The sequence below is a fragment of the Schistocerca piceifrons genome, chromosome 6, assembly GCF_021461385.2.
Source record: "Schistocerca piceifrons isolate TAMUIC-IGC-003096 chromosome 6, iqSchPice1.1, whole genome shotgun sequence".
In the NCBI taxonomy this organism is placed as follows: domain Eukaryota; kingdom Metazoa; phylum Arthropoda; class Insecta; order Orthoptera; family Acrididae; genus Schistocerca; species Schistocerca piceifrons.
The window spans coordinates 84,539,840-84,559,325 of NC_060143.1; the positions used below are offsets into that span (position 1 = coordinate 84,539,840).

General features: G+C 39.0%; 1 protein-coding gene across 1 annotated transcript in view; it reads left to right on the top strand.

Annotated features, from left to right (window-relative positions):
* The window catches only part of LOC124802988 (WD repeat-containing protein 26), a 145,621-nt gene that overhangs the window by 77,425 nt on the left and 48,710 nt on the right, over window positions 1-19,486 (top strand). Inside the window, exons 8-9 of the mRNA XM_047264088.1 lie at window positions 7,707-7,967; window positions 9,335-9,480. Of these exons, the coding sequence (XP_047120044.1) occupies window positions 7,707-7,967; window positions 9,335-9,480 (407 nt within the window). The remainder of the gene's footprint in view (window positions 1-7,706; window positions 7,968-9,334; window positions 9,481-19,486) is intronic.

Here is a 19,486-nt window from a genome sequence, read left to right on the forward strand (position 1 = left end):
GAACTTAGGGAGGTGGTGGGAAACTGGAAAGATGAGTCATGGGAGATTCGTTTTTGTACAAGGTTAGGAGGATAATTACCATCAGTGAAGGGTTCAGTGAGACCCTCGGTATATTTCGAGAGGGACTGCTCGTCACTGCAGATGCGATGACCACGGGTGGCTAGTCTGTATGGAAGGGACTACTTTGTATGGAACAGGTGGCAGCTGTCAAAGTGGAGATACTGCTAGTGGTTAGTAGGTTTGATATGGACGGATCTTCCTCCTCCTCCTCCTCCTCCCCCCCCCCCCCCCCCCCCTCCATCTAACCTGCAGCACTGTCCGCCACCCCTACTATACTATCCCTCCCCCTCCCTGCCCCAGCCCCCTCTCACCACCACTCAGTCGCCACTGCCATCATGCACTGGTGCTGCTGCTTGCAGTGTGGTTTCAGTTGCCTGAGACTGCAGTCATGTGTGTGAGTCATACTTGTGTGTGCGCATGTGTGGGTGTGTGCGTATATCTGTCTATTGTTGGTGAAGGCCTTAATGGTTGAAAGCTATAATTGTGAGAGTCTTTTTTTTGTTGAGCCTATCTGCGACTCAGCATCCCCACTATGTGGTGAGTGGCAACTTTCCTTCTCATAATATAGCCAATAATAAAAGCAAGATACAAAATCATCAGCTGATCGTCATCGGACGAGGGATCACGTATACAGTTTTGCATATATGGCTGTGCATTAATTGCCTAAAGCTAGCCAGTAAAATTAAGTTTTATGGAAACAATATATGAGAAGAATGATGAATGTTTCAAATTTCTAATAAATAAAACGTAATTGCTGATATTTGTTTTATGGGCGTAAGGCCGTAGTCAAAGACATAATTTTCTCTCCAGTGTTTCATTTTCCAGTGCTGGAGACATCATCAGAGGCTTTAATACAAGCAACTGTTGATTTTTGATGTTGTCAGATCTCTGCCTAAGATTGCAGAGTCGCACTGACTTATGATATGGAGCTTGTAATGGGGGAAGATTTGGTACTATTCATTTGATTTAGTACTAAGGCCCACAACTTGTCTAATTTCAATCGATTTTCTTTTCTTTTAAAGTTGTTTTTGTGGTTGACACCATCACAGCATTTATCAAAGATACAAAAAATACTAACGGATGTTGTAACTGAATGTTACTATCAATTCAGCCCAGAAATCCATGGAAGCAGAAAAGTTATTACATACTGTTGGTCTGTAAAAGGTGGCACTATGCGTGCTTGTAATAACTATCGGGGGAGATCAAAAAGTTGCCATTCGGAGGCGTTACAATCCAGAATTGGTATGCCAACTGGATAAAATTGCTTTGAGCGTAGGGACAATGATCCCACTGACACCAGGTTGAAGATAGCTGTTGGGTAAAACACTGTGTTCTGCTGTGTGAAAGGGACTGAAGGCATGACAATCTCATGGGGTGAAATGAGGACTACAGGACAGGTGCTAGAGTGTTTCCCAATTTAGATGGCGTAACTTCTGCCTTACAACATGTGCAATATGGGAATGTGCATTATCATGAAGCAGCAGCACCCCTTCTTGCACCATTCCACGACAGTGGTTTTTGACAGACAAGCTTCACCATACACATTCGTCATTTGCTGATGTTTATCTTTCAGCAGCCAAGAGAGGAATAATGGTATATTGGTCCTCTTTGATGCATTTGGTAGTAACATCACCATAATTAACATTTCTGCATTTACTACATGTGAGTCAGAAAACTGTGAATGCCACACTTATCCCTTGCCTTCAATTTGGTGCTTATATACCTGCATCAGTCACACTACGTTGCTTACATGCTGTAGCAATGCCCTCAAACAGAAACATTTTGATGGCCCCATATACATATGCATTTGCTCAGCAGGACAGGACTAGAAGAGAGATGTGACAACACAATACGAAATAACCAGTAACATTGTTAACAATGATTGTGTACAATTTACTTAACTTCTGGTAACAGTTTGATGTGTGTCACTAGAGATCCTATACCTAATCCTATGAAATTCTAAATAACTGTGCTCTCTCTTGTCAGTCTGTGATTTAGTTGCTGTGACTGAATGTATTATGCAAACCCTCATAATTAACTGTCGTGTTGCTCAATAAATAGCGACTGCTACATCAAAACTGTATTCTTCTGAAGAGAACTGCCAGAACTCATGTTCTGTGTAACTGTAGGAATTGTAGCAACTGCTGGAGCCACAGGAACTGCGTGTCAGTGGCAGAAAGATTTCCATCTTCACCAGTACTAAGCAGAAGCGAAATAGTCCAGGATTGACAGTGCTGTCTCTAGCATTGGGCAACACTGTGTGCAGATGTATTTGGTATCCTATTGCTTGTTAAATAGCGACTGCTAAGTCAAAACTGTATTCTTCTGAACAGAACTTGTGGACTGTATAGCTGCAGGAACTGTAGGGACTGCCAGAGCTGCAGGAACTAAGTGATCATCGGCGGCCCATCATCTGATGTGCCTGTTGGCAGAAGGATCTCCATCTGCACCAGTAGTAGGCTGAACCAAAGTAGTCCATGGTGGGCAGTGCTCTCTCTGGTTATGGGCAACACTATCGGTGATGAATTCGGTGTGCCAGTGGATGTTGGGTGTCAGCAGGAAACTGTCCCATTAACAAGTGCCATCTGGAGATGGCTGCTCTGAACTGAGAAGGCAATTGGTGTGTGGTTGTGATTGTGTACTTCTGAGCCATGTCCACAGCACAGACAATTTTTATTGTTCATTTGTGAAATCTTATATGGTTTTCTGTGTGAAGAATCCTTCAGGAGAGGCAGTTAACAAATTTCGCTGAGTTACATGTGTCAGTACTCCACCATAAACTACTTCCTCAAAGGACTTTTGAAAATATTGGAAGAATTGAAATGGATCTATAATTAGACATTGTTTCCATATCTCCAGTTTTATTGATGGGTGCTACAACAGTCTGTTTAAGCCTGTTAGGAATTACATGGCGGATCATAGATTAATTACAAAGATAGCTTACAGGTAGTCCTATTAGACCAACACAAGGTGTTAATAGTAGACTACGAACACCATCATAGTCACCAGAATTATTACTACCTTGTATTTTGTATTCTCCTGAGTTGCTTATATTTTCAGGCTATTTCTATGGGTGCTACATACAGTGTGTGCACATGTAAATTCAATGCTTATTTATTTGGTTATTTACTAGTGGGTGCAGTGTTTGGTGTTACTGTCAGGAAGTGATCATTGAATTTGGTAGTCAGTGGTTTGATGTCACCATTTCTGCCAGAGTTACTTTCTGGGGCATCAGTTTCGTTTGGATCACTATTTGTTCCATGTATAATAGTGTTCCAAGTTTGCTGTACTTGTTGTGATAGAGTTTCAGCAATGGACTACAGCTTGGCCTCTGCAATAGAGGCCTTTCTTCCTGCTGCAGGTACTTCATTGCCAGCAGTTAGCCATCTCTTATCCTTGCTCTTCTTCAGTTTTACCCAATTGTTTTAATTTTTAAAAAAGGAAAAAAAACAAGAATGAAAGTGATGTAGGAATATATTTAAGAAAGAGTTAAATTCCCCTTCTGCATACTACGATTTATAAATTCTGCCCAACATTCTTCCCATAACTTCTATCTATACTCCGTGATCAAGTAATTATTTATTAGTTTGTGATACGTGAGTTTTTCATATGATCTGAAAATAATGGGCAATAATGGGCTAGCATATTTTAGTATGTCTGTGTCTGTAACTGGGTGGTCAATGTAAATGTCCTCCAAGCGGAGGTCCCAGGTTTGATTCGTGGTACTGCTGGGGATATTTCCTTGGTTGGAGGACTGGAGCCGGGTGCACTCAGCCTCATGAGGCCATCTGAGGAGCTGTATGATTGAGAGGTCTAAACATCGACAGTGGCTGACCCCATGCCCCTCCAGACCAAATTCGGATGATGCTGTACAGTGGAGCGTGTCACAGCAGCAGGTTTAAGTGCTCATTTTTCCCGCATGCCGTTTGAGAGTGGAACGGTAGAGAGACAGCATGAAGGTGGTTCATTGAACCCTCTGCCAGGCACTTGATTGTGAATAGCAGAGTAATCACGTAGATGTAGATGTACATCACATGGTCTTTGAGGCCTGAGAAGGGCCTGATCACTGTGTTTTGTTTTTTAGTTTTGTTTTATTATTAATATTCGTTCTTCATGGTCAGGTAAACTATCAGCTATTGGTTTGTGAAATTTAAAATTTTCCTGGTGAATTAAATGTTTGAAGAGATTTTGGGATTGCAGTCAGTTGTCGTAAACGTCACTCAATGATATTTTGACTGGCAGGTGTCCAGACAAAATATCGTGGAGTGGAGTTTACGATGACTGACTGCAATCCCGAAATCTTGTCAAACTATTATTTTTACATCTGAACCACTGAAGGTTATTGGGCCTGAAGGCAATTTGTCAGTGGCTTTTGCACTGTGTCCTTCAGTTGTCATAGTGAATGGTTCTCTAGTTAAGGCTGCATAACCTTATTAAAACTTAATAAACGCAAACATGGTCCATAGTACGTTGTAATGTGATGTTTATTTAATTTTATTTTCAACTATTTGTCTTTCTCAAGCACCTGTAAAACGAACATGGAAAAGCACTAAAAGGTGTGCATGCATCACCATGTATAAATAACACTTTACATACCTCACATTAAGAAAAAACATTGCTGTACAAATTCTTTACTTACATTTGTAACATCTGTATCTCATGTCATTTTCAAATCACTCCTAATTACAAGTAAAAAGTAGCCACATTCTGTAATTTTAGAAAAGGATCCACACTACAGTGAGACCTTTCAAGATCGTATTCTGAACTTTTCTCTATGTACAACAATGTGGTAACTGACAGCAGCTGGTAATTTGCTATCACAGATATATATTAATCAAAAAACTAGACTCTCGGTAGCACATGTCATAGGCATGTTTCATATATTGCTGGCGTGCCAGACTCAGTTCATGTCATGTATAAAAACAGTCAGCGACCAAACAATACATTAAGTGTATACAAATGGCATAAAACATTGTATACAGGTGTATACTACATTATTATAAACGTAATATTAACAAGAATATGTATGAGGTATGTACACAATTCAATAAATAATTGAAATAGAATACTCCGCAAATTGCTGGCTTGCCAGGTATAATGACTGCCTTCTATTGTAAGTCATCAGGGTCTGAAAGCTATTTCTAGACACACAGAGGCCAGACTTGCTATCTGTACAGAAAGATAACCCACAGGACTTTTTTTAAAATTTTAAGTAACTAACAATATACAATTATTTAATTGGATAGATAAAAAATCTACTTGCCAAGTGGCAGCAGAACACACAGAGAAAATACTGTTGTGATTGGCAAGCTTTTGGAGCCAGTGGCTGTTCAGGCAGAAGGGTTGAAGGAGAAAGAAGAAGCGTGAAGGAAAAGGACTGGAGAGGTCTAGGAAAAGGGGCAGATTTTGGGAAGTCACCAAGAACTGTGGGTCAGGGGATACTTACCGTATGGGATGAGAAGGAAAGACTTATTGTTGGGGAGTGCATCGGACGAGATTTGAAAACCTGAGAGCTTAAAGGTGGAAGACAGCGTAATATGCAAGACAGAGATTACTACTAAAACATTGTGCATAAGAGTGAAAAGCTAAGTGATTGTACTTAGCAGAGGTGGGAGGGGGGCAGTGAACAATAGATGGGAAAGTCAGTGAAAGATGTAGAAAACTAAACCAGAGTGACGCAAAGAGGAGTTACAGTGAAGAAAAGCTGAAATGTATTCCAGTTCCTCCATCTCAACTTTTCTTCACTGTAACTACTCTCTGCTTCACTCCGTTTTAGTTTTCTACAACTTTCATTGTCTTTCCCGTCTATTTTTCACTGCCCCCCCCCCCCCCCACACACACATCTGTTAACTACAATGCACTTAGCTTTTAACTCTCGTGCACAATGTTTTAGTAGTAATCTCTGTCTTGCATATTACCCTATCTTCTGCCTTTAAGCTTTCAGGTTTTCAAATCTCATCCGATGCATCCCCCAACAATCAGTCTTTCCTTCGCATTCCATATGGTGGTACGTCTCTCCTGACCAACAGTTCTGGGTGACTTTCCCAAAGTCTACCCCTTTTCCTAGACCTCTCCAGTCCTTTTCCTTCACCCTTCTTCCTTCCCCTTCAACCCTTCTGCCTGAAGGAGGAGCCACTGGCTCTGAAAACTTGCCAATCACAACAGTCTTTTATGCATGTGTACTGCCATCACTTGGTGAGTCGATTTTTTTTATCTATTCAGTTAAATAATTTTATCAATAATTAAACAATATACAATGCGTGAAAGTGTGGCAACCAAATGTCACCTGCGTTATAACATGTATCAACCAGTATTTGGAACATAAAGTACTTCATGACTTACAGTGTTTGATAGTATCATAAAATACATTAAAAAAACCTTATAACAATGAAAACAATCAGTTTTTAACAAAATTAATTAATTAGGTAGATAAAAAATATACTCAGCAAGTGGTGTCAGAACACACACATTAAAGGAGGTTGTAGTTAGGCAAGCTTTTGGAGCCAGTGGGTCCTGCTTCAGGTTATGCCCTGAGTTATCAGTCTTCAAATCACAGTCTGGCTCTACAGCTTCACTTCTGCCAGCACCTGTCTCATAGTTTCCAAACTTGATAGAATATTACTTGCATATTTTGCCCAACTAGGACTCTTGGAAGAAAGGATGTCACTAAGAAGTTCTGAGACAGTTCACACTTTGCTGCATAATAAGAGATTCTACCTTGAATAACCCCTAGGTTGCGCCTGAGCCATTTTCCATTGGATTCTTTCCTCCAAGAAAACTAGTTACGAGGGATATGCAGTTCGCCCTTCCCACATGAGATAGTGAAAGCTTTGGATTAAAGCAATCAGGTAGATGCAGTATTTCTTGATTTCTGAAAAGCATTTGACTCAGTACCACACCTACACTTGTTGTCAAAAGTATGATCGTATGGGGTATCAAGTGAAATTTGTGTCTGGACTGAGGATTTTTTGGTAGGGAGGATGCAACGTGTTATCTTGGATGGAGAGTTATCATCAGATGTAGAAGTAACTTAAGGTGTGCCCCAGGGAAGTGGGTTGGGACCTTTGCTGTTCATGTTGTATATTAATGACCTTGCAGACCATATTAGTAGTAAAATCAGATTTTTTTGTAGATGATGCAGTTATCTGTACTGAAGTACTATCTGAAAAAAGCTGCATAAATATTCAGTCAGATTTTGATAAGATTTCAAAGTGGCGCAGACGCTGGCAACTTGCTTTAAATGTTCAGAACTGTAAAATTGTCCACTTCACAATATTTCTCGAGTGTGTGGGACCCATACCACACAGGGCTAACAAGGGACATAGAACGTATACAGAGAAGGAGAGGAGTTTGGAAAGTAAGAGAAGGATAATAACTGAAATGGAGCTGTGAGTGTGGGTTGGGAATTGCCTGTACAGCTCAGTCAATAAAAGCACTGTCCTCAAAAGGGATACTCTAGGTTTGACTCTTGAACCAGAACACAGTTTTAATATGCTAAAAAGATTCAAGCTAATTTACTCTGTAGACCAAGTGAAACTGTTAGAATCTTGTTAGAGCCTTTTTATCCCATGAACTAATGAATTTGATGAATTTCTGGAACCTATGAAAAAATCTGTGCCACAAATAGCAATTTTTGTGTCTAACAGGAAACACTGACATGCACACATCGCAAGACGCTTGAGGGTCATTCTTATGGAGTTGCCTACATTGCATGGAGTCCGGATAGCACACACTTGGTGGCCTGTGGACCTGAAGACTGCCCAGAGCTGTGGATCTGGAACATCGAATCAGACGAGTTACGTGTGAAGGTTTCGCATTCGCCTGAGGACTCCCTTACCTCCTGCTCATGGCATCGTGATGGCAAAAAATTTGTCACGGGTGGCATCCGTGGGCAGTTTTATCAGTGTGTGAGTACATTTGTAAGTCTTGATAACTGTTTTTAAGACTGTAGTAATTTGATAGGAAGTAGCTTGTAGTTGTACAAATATATTGGTAACATGGCAGTAATTTATAATTATATAAAAAAAGAATATTGAATTCCAAAAATTGTTAAATTTATTAATGATAGAGAGGCTGCCCAGAGTCCAGAAACACACAAAAATAGATCAAAAGTACTCATAATTTTCAGACAATAGGTCTCATCTTATGGAAGCTAAAAGAAGTTGGTTTGTGAAGGTTAGTGTGCTTTTTGGGGTACATGGTGACAGATTACTTAAAATTCAGACCATTTAGCAAGGTAAGGGGCGGGGGAAGGGGGGGAGGAGACAGTCAAAGATGAAGGCAAAGGCAACGGAAAGGGTAGGAGGTTAAAGACAGTTCTACTGTCTTCAGTTCAGAGATGACCTGAGGGATGGGTAGAGTGAGCAGTAAAGATAGAATTGAAGAGGAAGAGAAAATTACAGGTAAAAGGAGTAATGTTATTGACAAATAAATAATTAATGGAATGGAAGGGAAAGGAAAAGGTTGAGAAGAGAATGAGTATAAAGCAAGAGAAGTAAAACCAGAAAAAGTAACAAGAAGAAAAAAGGAAGGGTTCCGGTGGAAGGAGAATAAAAAGTAAGTAAATAAATAAAATAAGATTATATTCCAACAAGTACAGGAAAAAGAGTACAGTTTAGACTTTCAGAGGTTAAAACTAGAAGGTTGGTGGGATGAGAGGATATATTGGAGAGCAACTCTTATCTCTGCAGTTCAGGGAAACTGGCACTGATGACAGGAGTGCAAGTGGTCTGTGTGATCAACCAACAGAGCATGTTTGGCATCCGGGCTCTGGACATCCCTAAAGCACATATTTCTTCTGTATTATTCACACATTCTGACAGTTAAGTGTGTGTATGTGGGGGGGGGGGGGGGGGGCATGTGTGTGTGCATGCATGCATGCATGCATGCATGGATGTGTGTACGTTTGAGTCTGTTAGCTATGAGGAAGGACGTTATTCAAAAGATAAATCTTGTTCATTTGCTTATGGACTGTTCAGTGCCTCAGCAAGGAGAGTGGTTCGCTTTTTTCCATTCGTTGTTCATATTCTTGCCACCATTCTCCAGATAGTATTGAGGATTTGTGTAACTAGACATACCAGTATATTTCTATGGGTGTCTTAATATCCATACCTCTATCTGCAACATTTCTTGTGTATTTCCTACCATGGTATTTGCCTGAAATGGCTCCTGCTGTGGCACCTATTGTGGCATCCTGAAACTGTACTTGCTCATGACTTTCGTTGCATTGTGAAAACATTTAAATTACACTTACAATCATCTGTAATCTTCACAGGATCTTGAAGGCAATGTGCTTGACTCGTGGGAAGGAGTGCGTGTGAATTGCCTTTGGTGTCGCAGTGATGGAAAGACAGTCCTTGCAGCAGATACCCATCATCGTGTTCGTGCCTACAACTTTGATGAGCTTTCTGATTACAACATGTAAGTTTTTCAGTGCTCTAAAAATTTATGTTGTTGCTGGATGATGAATTCCTAAGTACCTTCTCAGATTGCGATTACAGTGTAAGTGATTTGGTGAACAGATCTGGATGACAGAGAAGAAATTGATTTGGTAATACAATATAACTAACCAAATCATGACAGGAAGCACCTGTTGACATACTATACCAATATTATATTTTAGAGAAAATAATTTAACTACTTCCAATTAATTTTTGACTTCTGATGAGTGTGTGTTGATGTGATGCTGTCATGGGATGAGAGTTTGCTACTGAGTATGCCAAAGGGCCTGTGGCAGTTTCAGATTTGCCATTGAGGATTTAAAAAAAATTAATGGTAAGACATATTGTATAAAATTGCTTGCTTTGTGTTGACATAAATCAGAGCAGAATTTATGGAAAGAAACTGTCAATACAGACATAACTTACACTGACTGGGCTTTGTGCCGTGGAGGAACACTGTGACCATCCTGTAAACAAAATTCTACCCTATGTCCCTCATACTGATGCCCTTGTGGCTGTTGAACGATACCTCTCCCAACATCCTTCTGGCTCCAAACCCACAGCCTCATTCCTTACACATCTCACCAATTACATCCTCACATGCAACTTCTTCTCCTTTGAGAAGAAGACACACAAACAAATCCATGGCTCAACCGTGGGCACTCGCATGGTACTGTCCTATGCCAACCTCTTTATGGGCCATCAGGAGGAAACCCTCCTAGGCTCCTAAAACCCCAAGCCCCTTTTCTGGTACAGGATCATTGATGATATCTTGACCCAAGGACAAGAAACCCTACGCTCATTTCTCCACAAACTCAACCCCCTTTTCCATCTGCTCCATCTGGTCCTCCTCAGCCCAGTGTGCCCCCTTCTCCCTTATCACCCAATCCATACATCTGTCCATTTCAAACCCATTAACACTCACAGAACGTACTTTTGACAGCTGTCACCCCTTCCAAACAAAAATGTTGCTCCCATTCAGCTTAGCCACCCATGGAAGGTGTATCTTGTGGACTGATGAGAATTTCCATGCCCTGTATACTGAAGGTAGCAAAATACCTTCACAAACAGGAATTCCACCCCCCCCCCCCACCTCCACCATCACTCCTTCCCAACCCCCATCCACACCCACCTACCCACCAACCACTACCTTTCCCAAAAACGTAGTCTGCAAACTGATTTCTCTTACCATATCCTCAGACACACTTAATGATTCCACCACCCCTCAGAATCAACTGTAAAGGAGCATTCCCTTAAATCACCCAGTATCACCCCCGACTGCAGCAACTGAACCATGTCCTTCACCATGGCTTGAACTGTTATTATACCCAGAAATGAGGGATATGAAACCCACGACCCTTCCCACCCCTCTTTAAGTGGTATTCTGTGCCCATCCAACCTACATGTCCCTCTGGTCCATCCCTATGCCACTCCCATTCTCAACTCCTTGCGCTACAAATGTCACATCCCTGTGGAAGATCCAAATGTGGAAACTGCTGCATATACCCACCTAGCACATCCTACTCTTAGTTCTGTCATAGCTTATCCTATCCTGTTAGAGAAAGGAGTCCATGACGTATCTACTGGAATTTCTGCACAGTATTTTATGTGGACCAGACCACTAACCAGCTGTCGACTTTGATGAATGCCCTCCACCACACTGTGACCATGAAAATAGTGGTGAACATGCAGCTGAGGACAACAGACTCAATTTCAGTGGGCTGCTTCACAGTCTGTGCCCTCTTTATCTTCCCCTCCAGCACCAGATTTTCTGGACCTCACAGATCGATGGGAGCTATCCTTGCAACACATCCTTTGCTCCAGTAATCGTCCTGGCCTCAATCTTCAGTAACTCACTGCACTCACATCCTCTACCCAGTTGCCTCCTGCTAGTGTGTCCCATTACTATCCTGCACACCTATTGCCACCCTCCAAACCATCAGCTACCCCACCCCAACCGCTCCTTCTGCTACTTTACTCCTAAGGTATTTACTTTCTATGAGTACTTTTCTTACCAAATTTCTTTATCGGCAATTTTAAACCTTAAGTCACACAAATAATATGATAATCAGTTTTGACTTTGTAGCTGATCATCATCAAAAGAGTGATGAGGTACTATGTAACATACTCGGAAGTGCAGCTGAGACACCCTGGGATAGTAACTCCTCACTGTTTTAATACTGTCCCCTGTGTAATAAATTCACATCATCTGATGATGACTTTCTAAGAAGTTAGAACAGGTTATGATACCATTAATGAGATGTAATACTGAAAAATATAGTAACATAAACTGTTATTTCCTTAGATTGACTTTCTTGATGTTTATTAAGCATAGTCATATTCTGTGTCCTGGTTTCTGAGTGAAATGGTATGCCAGTTGTAACCACACGCTGTTGAATAAATACTAATTATTTACAATTTTAATGCAGTTGAACCTTGCAAATCTGTTCTTGGATCGTCCGACTCCCATCTTAGCCTGACTATCTCATTTCCACTGTTTATTAGGACTCATTAATGACCCATCATTTGCGCTATTGATCAGTAGACATATAGGTACTGATACGTGTTGTTGTTGGATCAGTTTTAGTATGAAATAACTTATTTCTAACTTGATCAATAAACGTTTTGTGCACACATTTGTCTTATAAATCAGTATAGTGTTCTTGTCTCTTATTAAAGTGTTTAAAACTAAATTATGGCCTGAATTAAATGTAAGCATGTGATAATGTCTTTGGTGGAGAATCTGAAAGTGCTTGAAAAAGTTTTTAAAGTCATACAGTGTTGATCGATGATGTGTGAGGACTGGAAATATGCAAGACTTTGAAAAACCTGTAAGTGAAATTCTAGACAGTGCTTTGTAGGTGTATTTTGAGCAGGAGAGGAGGAAAGGAGATCTGTTGTCTGGACCAATCAGAAAGAAAAGGCACTGATTTCATATGAAAAATTACAGGAAACTGAAAAGTTTATGGCCAGTGAAGACTGGTTAGACATGGCATTCAAAATGTAATTATTCATAGTGAGAAGCTGTCTGCTGATGAAACAGCTGCCAATGAATTTTTTCTGAAATTTGAAAACTTATTTACGGAGCTAAATCTAACCCCTAATCAGGCATATATAACATTGATGAGTCTGTCTCGAACTACAAAATGCTCGCTACAAGACTTCTTGCTACACACAATCAATCTGTAACAATTACAAAACTTGCAGTTTACTATTGCTCTTTGTAGTGCTGCTAATGGCAGTCACAAGATGCCATTGTGATCAAAAAAGTGAAAAAAAGGGTGGGGTGGGGGGGGGGGGGGTTCAAAAACATTATTATTGTATCACTACTTGTATATTATTGGAACCAAAAGTGAACATAGATGGAATCCAGCCCATTTAAGGTATGGTTTTGTGACCAATTAGTTCCTGTTGCTACAAAATACATAAAATAGAAAAACTCCCTAAATGTACCATATTGATACTTGACGCTGCGACACCTCATCTGTCTGAAGATGAACTTTAAAAGACAAAATAAAAGCTTTATTTCTTCCTTCCATTGCAACATGTCTAATCCAACCCATGGACCAGGGATTCAGTGAGTGGCTGAAGAAGCGATATTGTCAAAAATACATTTGATCAACTTTAGAGAGGACTCAGGAAGGCAGAAGTTTGTTTCAAGAGATGGGAAGGCAGCAGCTCGTTTAAAGCGATGAAATCAATAAATATAAAAGTTGTGATTTGCCATAGTTTGGGAAGAAATGTCAGCATCAATGCTAGAAAAATCTTGTTGCAAACTAGGCAAAAATGAATGAAATTAAAGGTGCAACATTAAAAGAAACGAGTGAAGAGAATTAAGATGAAAGAGACAGTGCAACAATTGACGAAAGTAAAAAATAGAAACTCTAGCAATTTTGAGGCATTTTTGAACTTTACAACTGGGTGTTGAGCCCTGTGATGTAAGTGAATGGACCAGTACAGCTGACATTGACTGCACAATGGAAGAAGAATAACTGACAATCAAATCATTGACCCTGTAATTCAAAGAACCAATGAGAATGAGAAAGATCATGATAGCAACAAAGACAATGGACTTTCGGCTCAAATATAAACATACAGATGGTCAAATTGTATTTGATATAATGTTTCAGTACATTGAACAAAGCTCTATGTCTACCCCAAAAGACATTTTGTGGATAGGTAATGGCAGAACATGTGGCAAAATCAAGTTTGTTGTTTACTATGCGAAAGCTTATTACAGACCTTTTTTGAACTGCTTAAGAACAGAACATTTTTGTACTGTGTGATCTCATGTTTTAAGCAGTTAATTGAAAAACAGTTGTGTGTCACTGCGATACTGTAATAAGGTATGTACAGCTGCTAAACTTTCTCTCAAAGCAGCAGTATCTTGCCATGTGATACAGACATATTTTAGAATACAGGCAGTACTTTACATTACACTTTTGAATAAGAATTTTTAGTATGTCGGCGTTTTCTTTTCATTTCATTACGGTTTTAACATGGCATCCACTATTTCAGACAGTATTTCCAATTGAAAACTAAAGTTTTAATGTACTGTATTGTAATGGTAAGGGTCGATAAAAGTGTTCCTCTGATAATCTGATCTTTTTTGTATTCCGACCATGCTCTCAGTCCCATAGGTAACGAGTTGGTGAGGTTCTACTGTAGTAACTTAATGTGGACTTTTTCTTTTCTTCACTGTAGGTGACTGATGTTATAACTTCATTTTTGATTCTTTCAGAAGCAGCAAGTATGTTATTAGTGTCAGGTCCTAACAAAAATAACATAAGCAGTTTCAGAAATAACTGCAACTACTCGTCTTTTGTGATGCTTCAATTTTATTTATTTATGGTGACATGTTTTGAATCATCTAGTGACTCATCTTCATCTGGTGCACGCTTTTAATAAATGTAGGGAGCATTGTCGGGGTCGTGTAGCTGTGGCAAAATAGAAAAATTAAACAAGCAAGCACTGAATGTGGTGAAAATTATTTACATTGTTGTACAGACTTAAAGGCATTACTTACAGTCATTAGCATTCTCGTTCTCGTTCAACATGGGAATAGTTCACATTACGTGTTGTTAGCATCATTTATCCAGTGAGCTTGAGATTTCATCATACACTTTGCTTCCATGATTGCTGATGCCTCTCACATATGTCCTGGGTGATGTTCTGTGTGACATTGGGCCCTCCCTTCAATATTTTGTAACAGGAAGTAATAGTGTAATTCTCATTGTGGTTGTATAAACTGAGAGAACACCAAGTAATGAACTGTGGTATAAGGTTTGCAGGAAACTGAAGCACACAAACAAGTGTATGCCTGCACTCACTTCATTATCCATCACAAAATCTTATACTGGTGCCTCAAAAAACCCTACTGCTGCTAACAACTTCAGATGTGAATTAAATGAGCTCTGAACAACATTTGATAGAAACACATGTGGAAATAAATGTATGCAATGAGCTATGAGGAGTGGCAGTAACAGGATAGATAAAGAAACAGAACAAATTCCTGTTGTCTGCAAACCGCATTTCAGAAATGTTAGTAAACATGTAGTCTAGGTGCTTTGCTGCAAAGATATGAAGACAATATTTCATAGTAGGCCTAAGAACCATCATTTTTTGAGGCCCACAAAGGATTCATAGATTTGTAGGTGCTCTGCAGGCGTCAGGGAAGTTCAGCTTTCAGATGAGTCGTGCAATGTCTGTGTACAGGAAACCAAGAGACTAGTAAACCCAAGTGTGCATTTTCCTTTCCTTTCGTTTCTCTTTTCTTTGCCATTGTTTTCCTCTCATACATATATTCATGTGAAAATGGAGTGACGTAAACATTGTGGATATATTTTTATTGTTGAAATGAATGTGTTAAACTGTGCAGTGCAGTAACTTGTCTGCCAGTGTGCAGTGATTTAGTGTCAATGAAAATCTCAGTGTAGTAGCTCGCATTCATGTTTTTAATAAGTTTTGATGTACAAATCCTTGTCTATAAGACAATAGATCTTGTTTTTTTATTATTATTTTCATTCTTTGTGACTTGTAGTTTTCGGAATGTAGCTTAGTATTACCTGCACCACGCAGATGTGTAGTTTTGAACGTAGTAACCTGTATCCATGCTTGTTTTTGCCAGAAAATGCAGTGAACTGGTGTAGGAACAGACTCATGTTTTCATTTGAAGTTTATTAATGGGATGGATAGGGAGTGCACATCCTATGTGCAGATACAGGAGAAGAGGTTGCAGTTCATGAATAGCTGAGGAATGTGTTGGCTATGCAGCCATCTGCAGGCTGCTGCTTTGGGGTTTAGCAGCAGCAGCAGAAAAACAGGCATGTCACATGGGATACATGAGGTATTGCTTGTTTTGCCCATGGGCTGTGCTGCCAACGCACTTTTCCAGGGTACATGACATGGGGGACTGTGCTCACCACAGAATGAGTGGCAGGTTATTACATGTTTTTGTTGCATGAGGCAGAAGGTGACCCAATTGTTTTCACCAATTCACCCTTATCTTGATTGAAGCAGGAACACAAAATGGGGCATGGTAGTGACAGTTTACTAGTTATTATTTTCAGTATTGTCCCCAGAGTCGATAGTGGTACTTTGGTTTGGAACTGACAGGAATACCTCAACCAGTGGCTCTGTCAATCCTTGACAGTTTTAGCTGCTGGTTTTTGGATCTGCAGTGTGGGTTGGAGAACTGTAGAATTCACCTTGATAAGTTAAGGTTGCATTACACAATGGAAGCAGCTATTCAGGTAGTAGGGTACATGTAGAATCCACATGGTTTTTTTAAGGGTAGTTTGAGGGCTTGTGACGAACACTCGTGACAGTATGCAAAGCGAAATCAGAGAGCTTGCAAAGCAGATTGAGGTGACTTCAACCTACTGAATAGATACTGGGATGTCTGTGGAGTCGTTGCAAATGATATGGGCAGACAGTTTTATGAAGTAATTCAGAACACATGTTCTGAAAACTGTGTTGAGCGGCTAGTTCGAAATAGAAGTACTTAAGACCTTGTAGCTATAGCTACAGTCGGGCCTGATCTTATTAACAGTATCAGTGTAGAAATGGGGTTAGTAATCGTGGTGTCATCATTGTGACAATATTTACTAAAATTAATAAATCTATCAAGAAGCCTAGCGGAGTTTTTATGCTGGAAAGAGCAGTTAAGCAGTTGTTAGCATCCTACTTTGACAATCAATAGGAATCATTTAGTTCCATTATGATGGACATAAAGCAGTTATGGGCAAACTTTAAACTGATCGTAAATCATGCTCTGAAAAACTGTGTGTCAAGTAAGTGGATTAAGGAAAGAAAAGAGATTGTTGCATTCTCACAAGTGAAAGGCGCAGGACTCGTCCCACCAATTTGACAAGTATATAACCCTTTGAAGTTTCTAAAATATTTCATTCGAGTAGGCTGTAGGAAAAGAGCAAAGTCCTTGAAAGTTTTTTAATTATATTATGAATGATGTTTTAATAACAATTGCGCAGTTAGTGGCAAGGCACAGTTGGTAAGCATACAGAGTGATAATTCAGTGGCTCGAGTTGAATTCGCGCTGCTAGCCAGTTTTTTTATTCATTGTATTTTATTCCTTGCAGTGTTAAACTATCAGTTCTAAAATTTAAATATAATTTAACAATTCAATTTATATAGGTAAAATTAATATTTGCTATTTATAGTTTGTTACGATTACTTTTATTTGAATAATGAAAACAGTTAAACAGTGACTTTTCATAACTGCATGAAGTTCTGTATGAAAGTAGTATTTACAAAAATTCTAGTGAGGAATTATAAGCTTTTTATTTATTACAGGCAGTTGCATTACAGTTTTTTGAGCGATAGTCATTAAAGAAACATTTAAAACCTAAATATTATTTTCACCATGCAGATTTTATGAATGTAGTTTTGAGCAAGAACATTTTTCCGAAATATGCTTCAGTGGAAAACGTATTTCATTCATGTTTTAAATGGTCTTCCCTCTGTCAGTTTCAATGCATACTGAGCATATCAAATCATCAGGGTGAAAACGGGAGCAATGAATTGATGAAGTGTAATCAGGTGTATTTTAATTGCATCTTTCCTTGATGATAATTCTTGCTGTTTTTGTTACACTTTGTAATCTTTTAATTAGATTTTTGATTTGGCGATAGAAATATACATCACAGGGTTGAGCAAGATGAGTACATTTGGATGGAGTGATCTTCACTGTACACTTTAATTTGCCTTCCTCATTGCCAAATCTTTCTTTATGCATTGTCAAATCTAGCTGGCCACTCCCATGAACCCACCAATAGAAGGAATTTGTTGTTAGCAGCATATGGTTTTAATGTTGTTTTCAAAAATTTTGCAGAAAGCTCTTTTGTTAGTTTTCCTGACTTGGAACAAGTAATGACGACATTCTTGTATTCTTCTTCTAATTTCTTTGTGGTACCAGCATCCTGAGGGTCAGATTTATTGCCAGCCTCTTGCATTCATAAAAATGCAGGGGGGGGGGGGCAGTTAACAGTTTCCCTGAAGTGGTTAAACTGTACTACACTGTGTAAGAGTGGGTGGTGTTGGAGAGATGAATTTTTTTACCAAAATGGTCTTAACACCCTTGTAATCCAGGTCCTGTTATTGGTTGATTCATACTGGCATCCAATCTGGTCAATGTTAACTGCATAATCGAGGTTGAAGTTTGTAATTCTATATTTTGTCTGTATACAAAACTTCTCTGATGCTTCCACCATTTCTTCCACACTTGCAACGTCATTTTTACAGACACACTTGGCAATTTTTCACTTTCTTATTATTGAATGTTTACATTTAAAGGTTTTTACCCAGGTATCACTAGCAATAAACTGAAATTTATCTGATAAATATGAGAATGTGACAGCCATTGCTCATTCTTGTAATATTCTCTGCATCACTTATTTGTAACAGTCTCATGCATCCTGAAATATTTCCCATGTTTCAGAGTTAATGAATGATATTTTGTTGTTTCTAGGCCCACCTTGTTCTGTTTTTCCCTCCAAATCTGAAGATGATATTTCTTTCTTTTTTCAAAATTGGGAATCAACATTTTAGTGATGAGGACTTCCGTTTTGGATGAGCGTCAGCAAAACCAATCACTTTCTTATCAGCCAGGGACACCAGAGTATGAGAAGAATATTTGTCTGGATCATAATCATTACCATTTCCATCTGTCCTTTGAAACTGTTACAAGTAAAACTGGACTGCATACAGCAAGAATCTATGTGGGCATCTATAATCTCTTTCTTGAAGATTTTGTTCCTCAGGTTCAGTGTATAATATGAAGTCTTCATCATTTACCATGAAATTATCAGTTATAATTTCGATAACCTGCTCTGCAGTTGCTTGCCCTTCAGCTATTGCTGCAGGACCCTCATGTGCGTGAGGTTTTTTTTTGGTTATCATGTCTTTTTCTTTATAAACTGAATAAGCTTAATAAAGAGCACTGTTATTTTTAATTTTTTTTTAAAGATCAAATTTTAAATTTTCTCTTCTCTGGCAGGAAATTCTTGCTTGGGTTCCATTTTCCAATAAGATAAGTCTCTGTGAAAAATCACGGCAGAAACTTGACAAAATGCTATTCACAACTGTAGAGACTGTTGCAATATCTCGGAAAACGATTAAATCAGACATGAATCATTTAAAACGATCCATTTAGAAACAATTCTCATTTAACTATATTGATTATTCAAATAAAGTAATTGTAACTAAGTGTAAATTGCATGTATTAATTTTACGTATATAAATCGAATTATTAAACTGTATTTAAATTTTATGATTGATAGTTTAACATTGCGAGGAATAAAATACAACCATAAAAAAAATTGGATAGCAGTGAGAATCAAACTCAAGCCATCGAACTATCACTTAATGCCCTTACTGATTGCACCACACCACTAATTGTGCAATTGTTATTCAAACATTGCTCACAATATAATCAAAAAACTTTTGAGTGTTTTTTCTCTTTTCCTAGG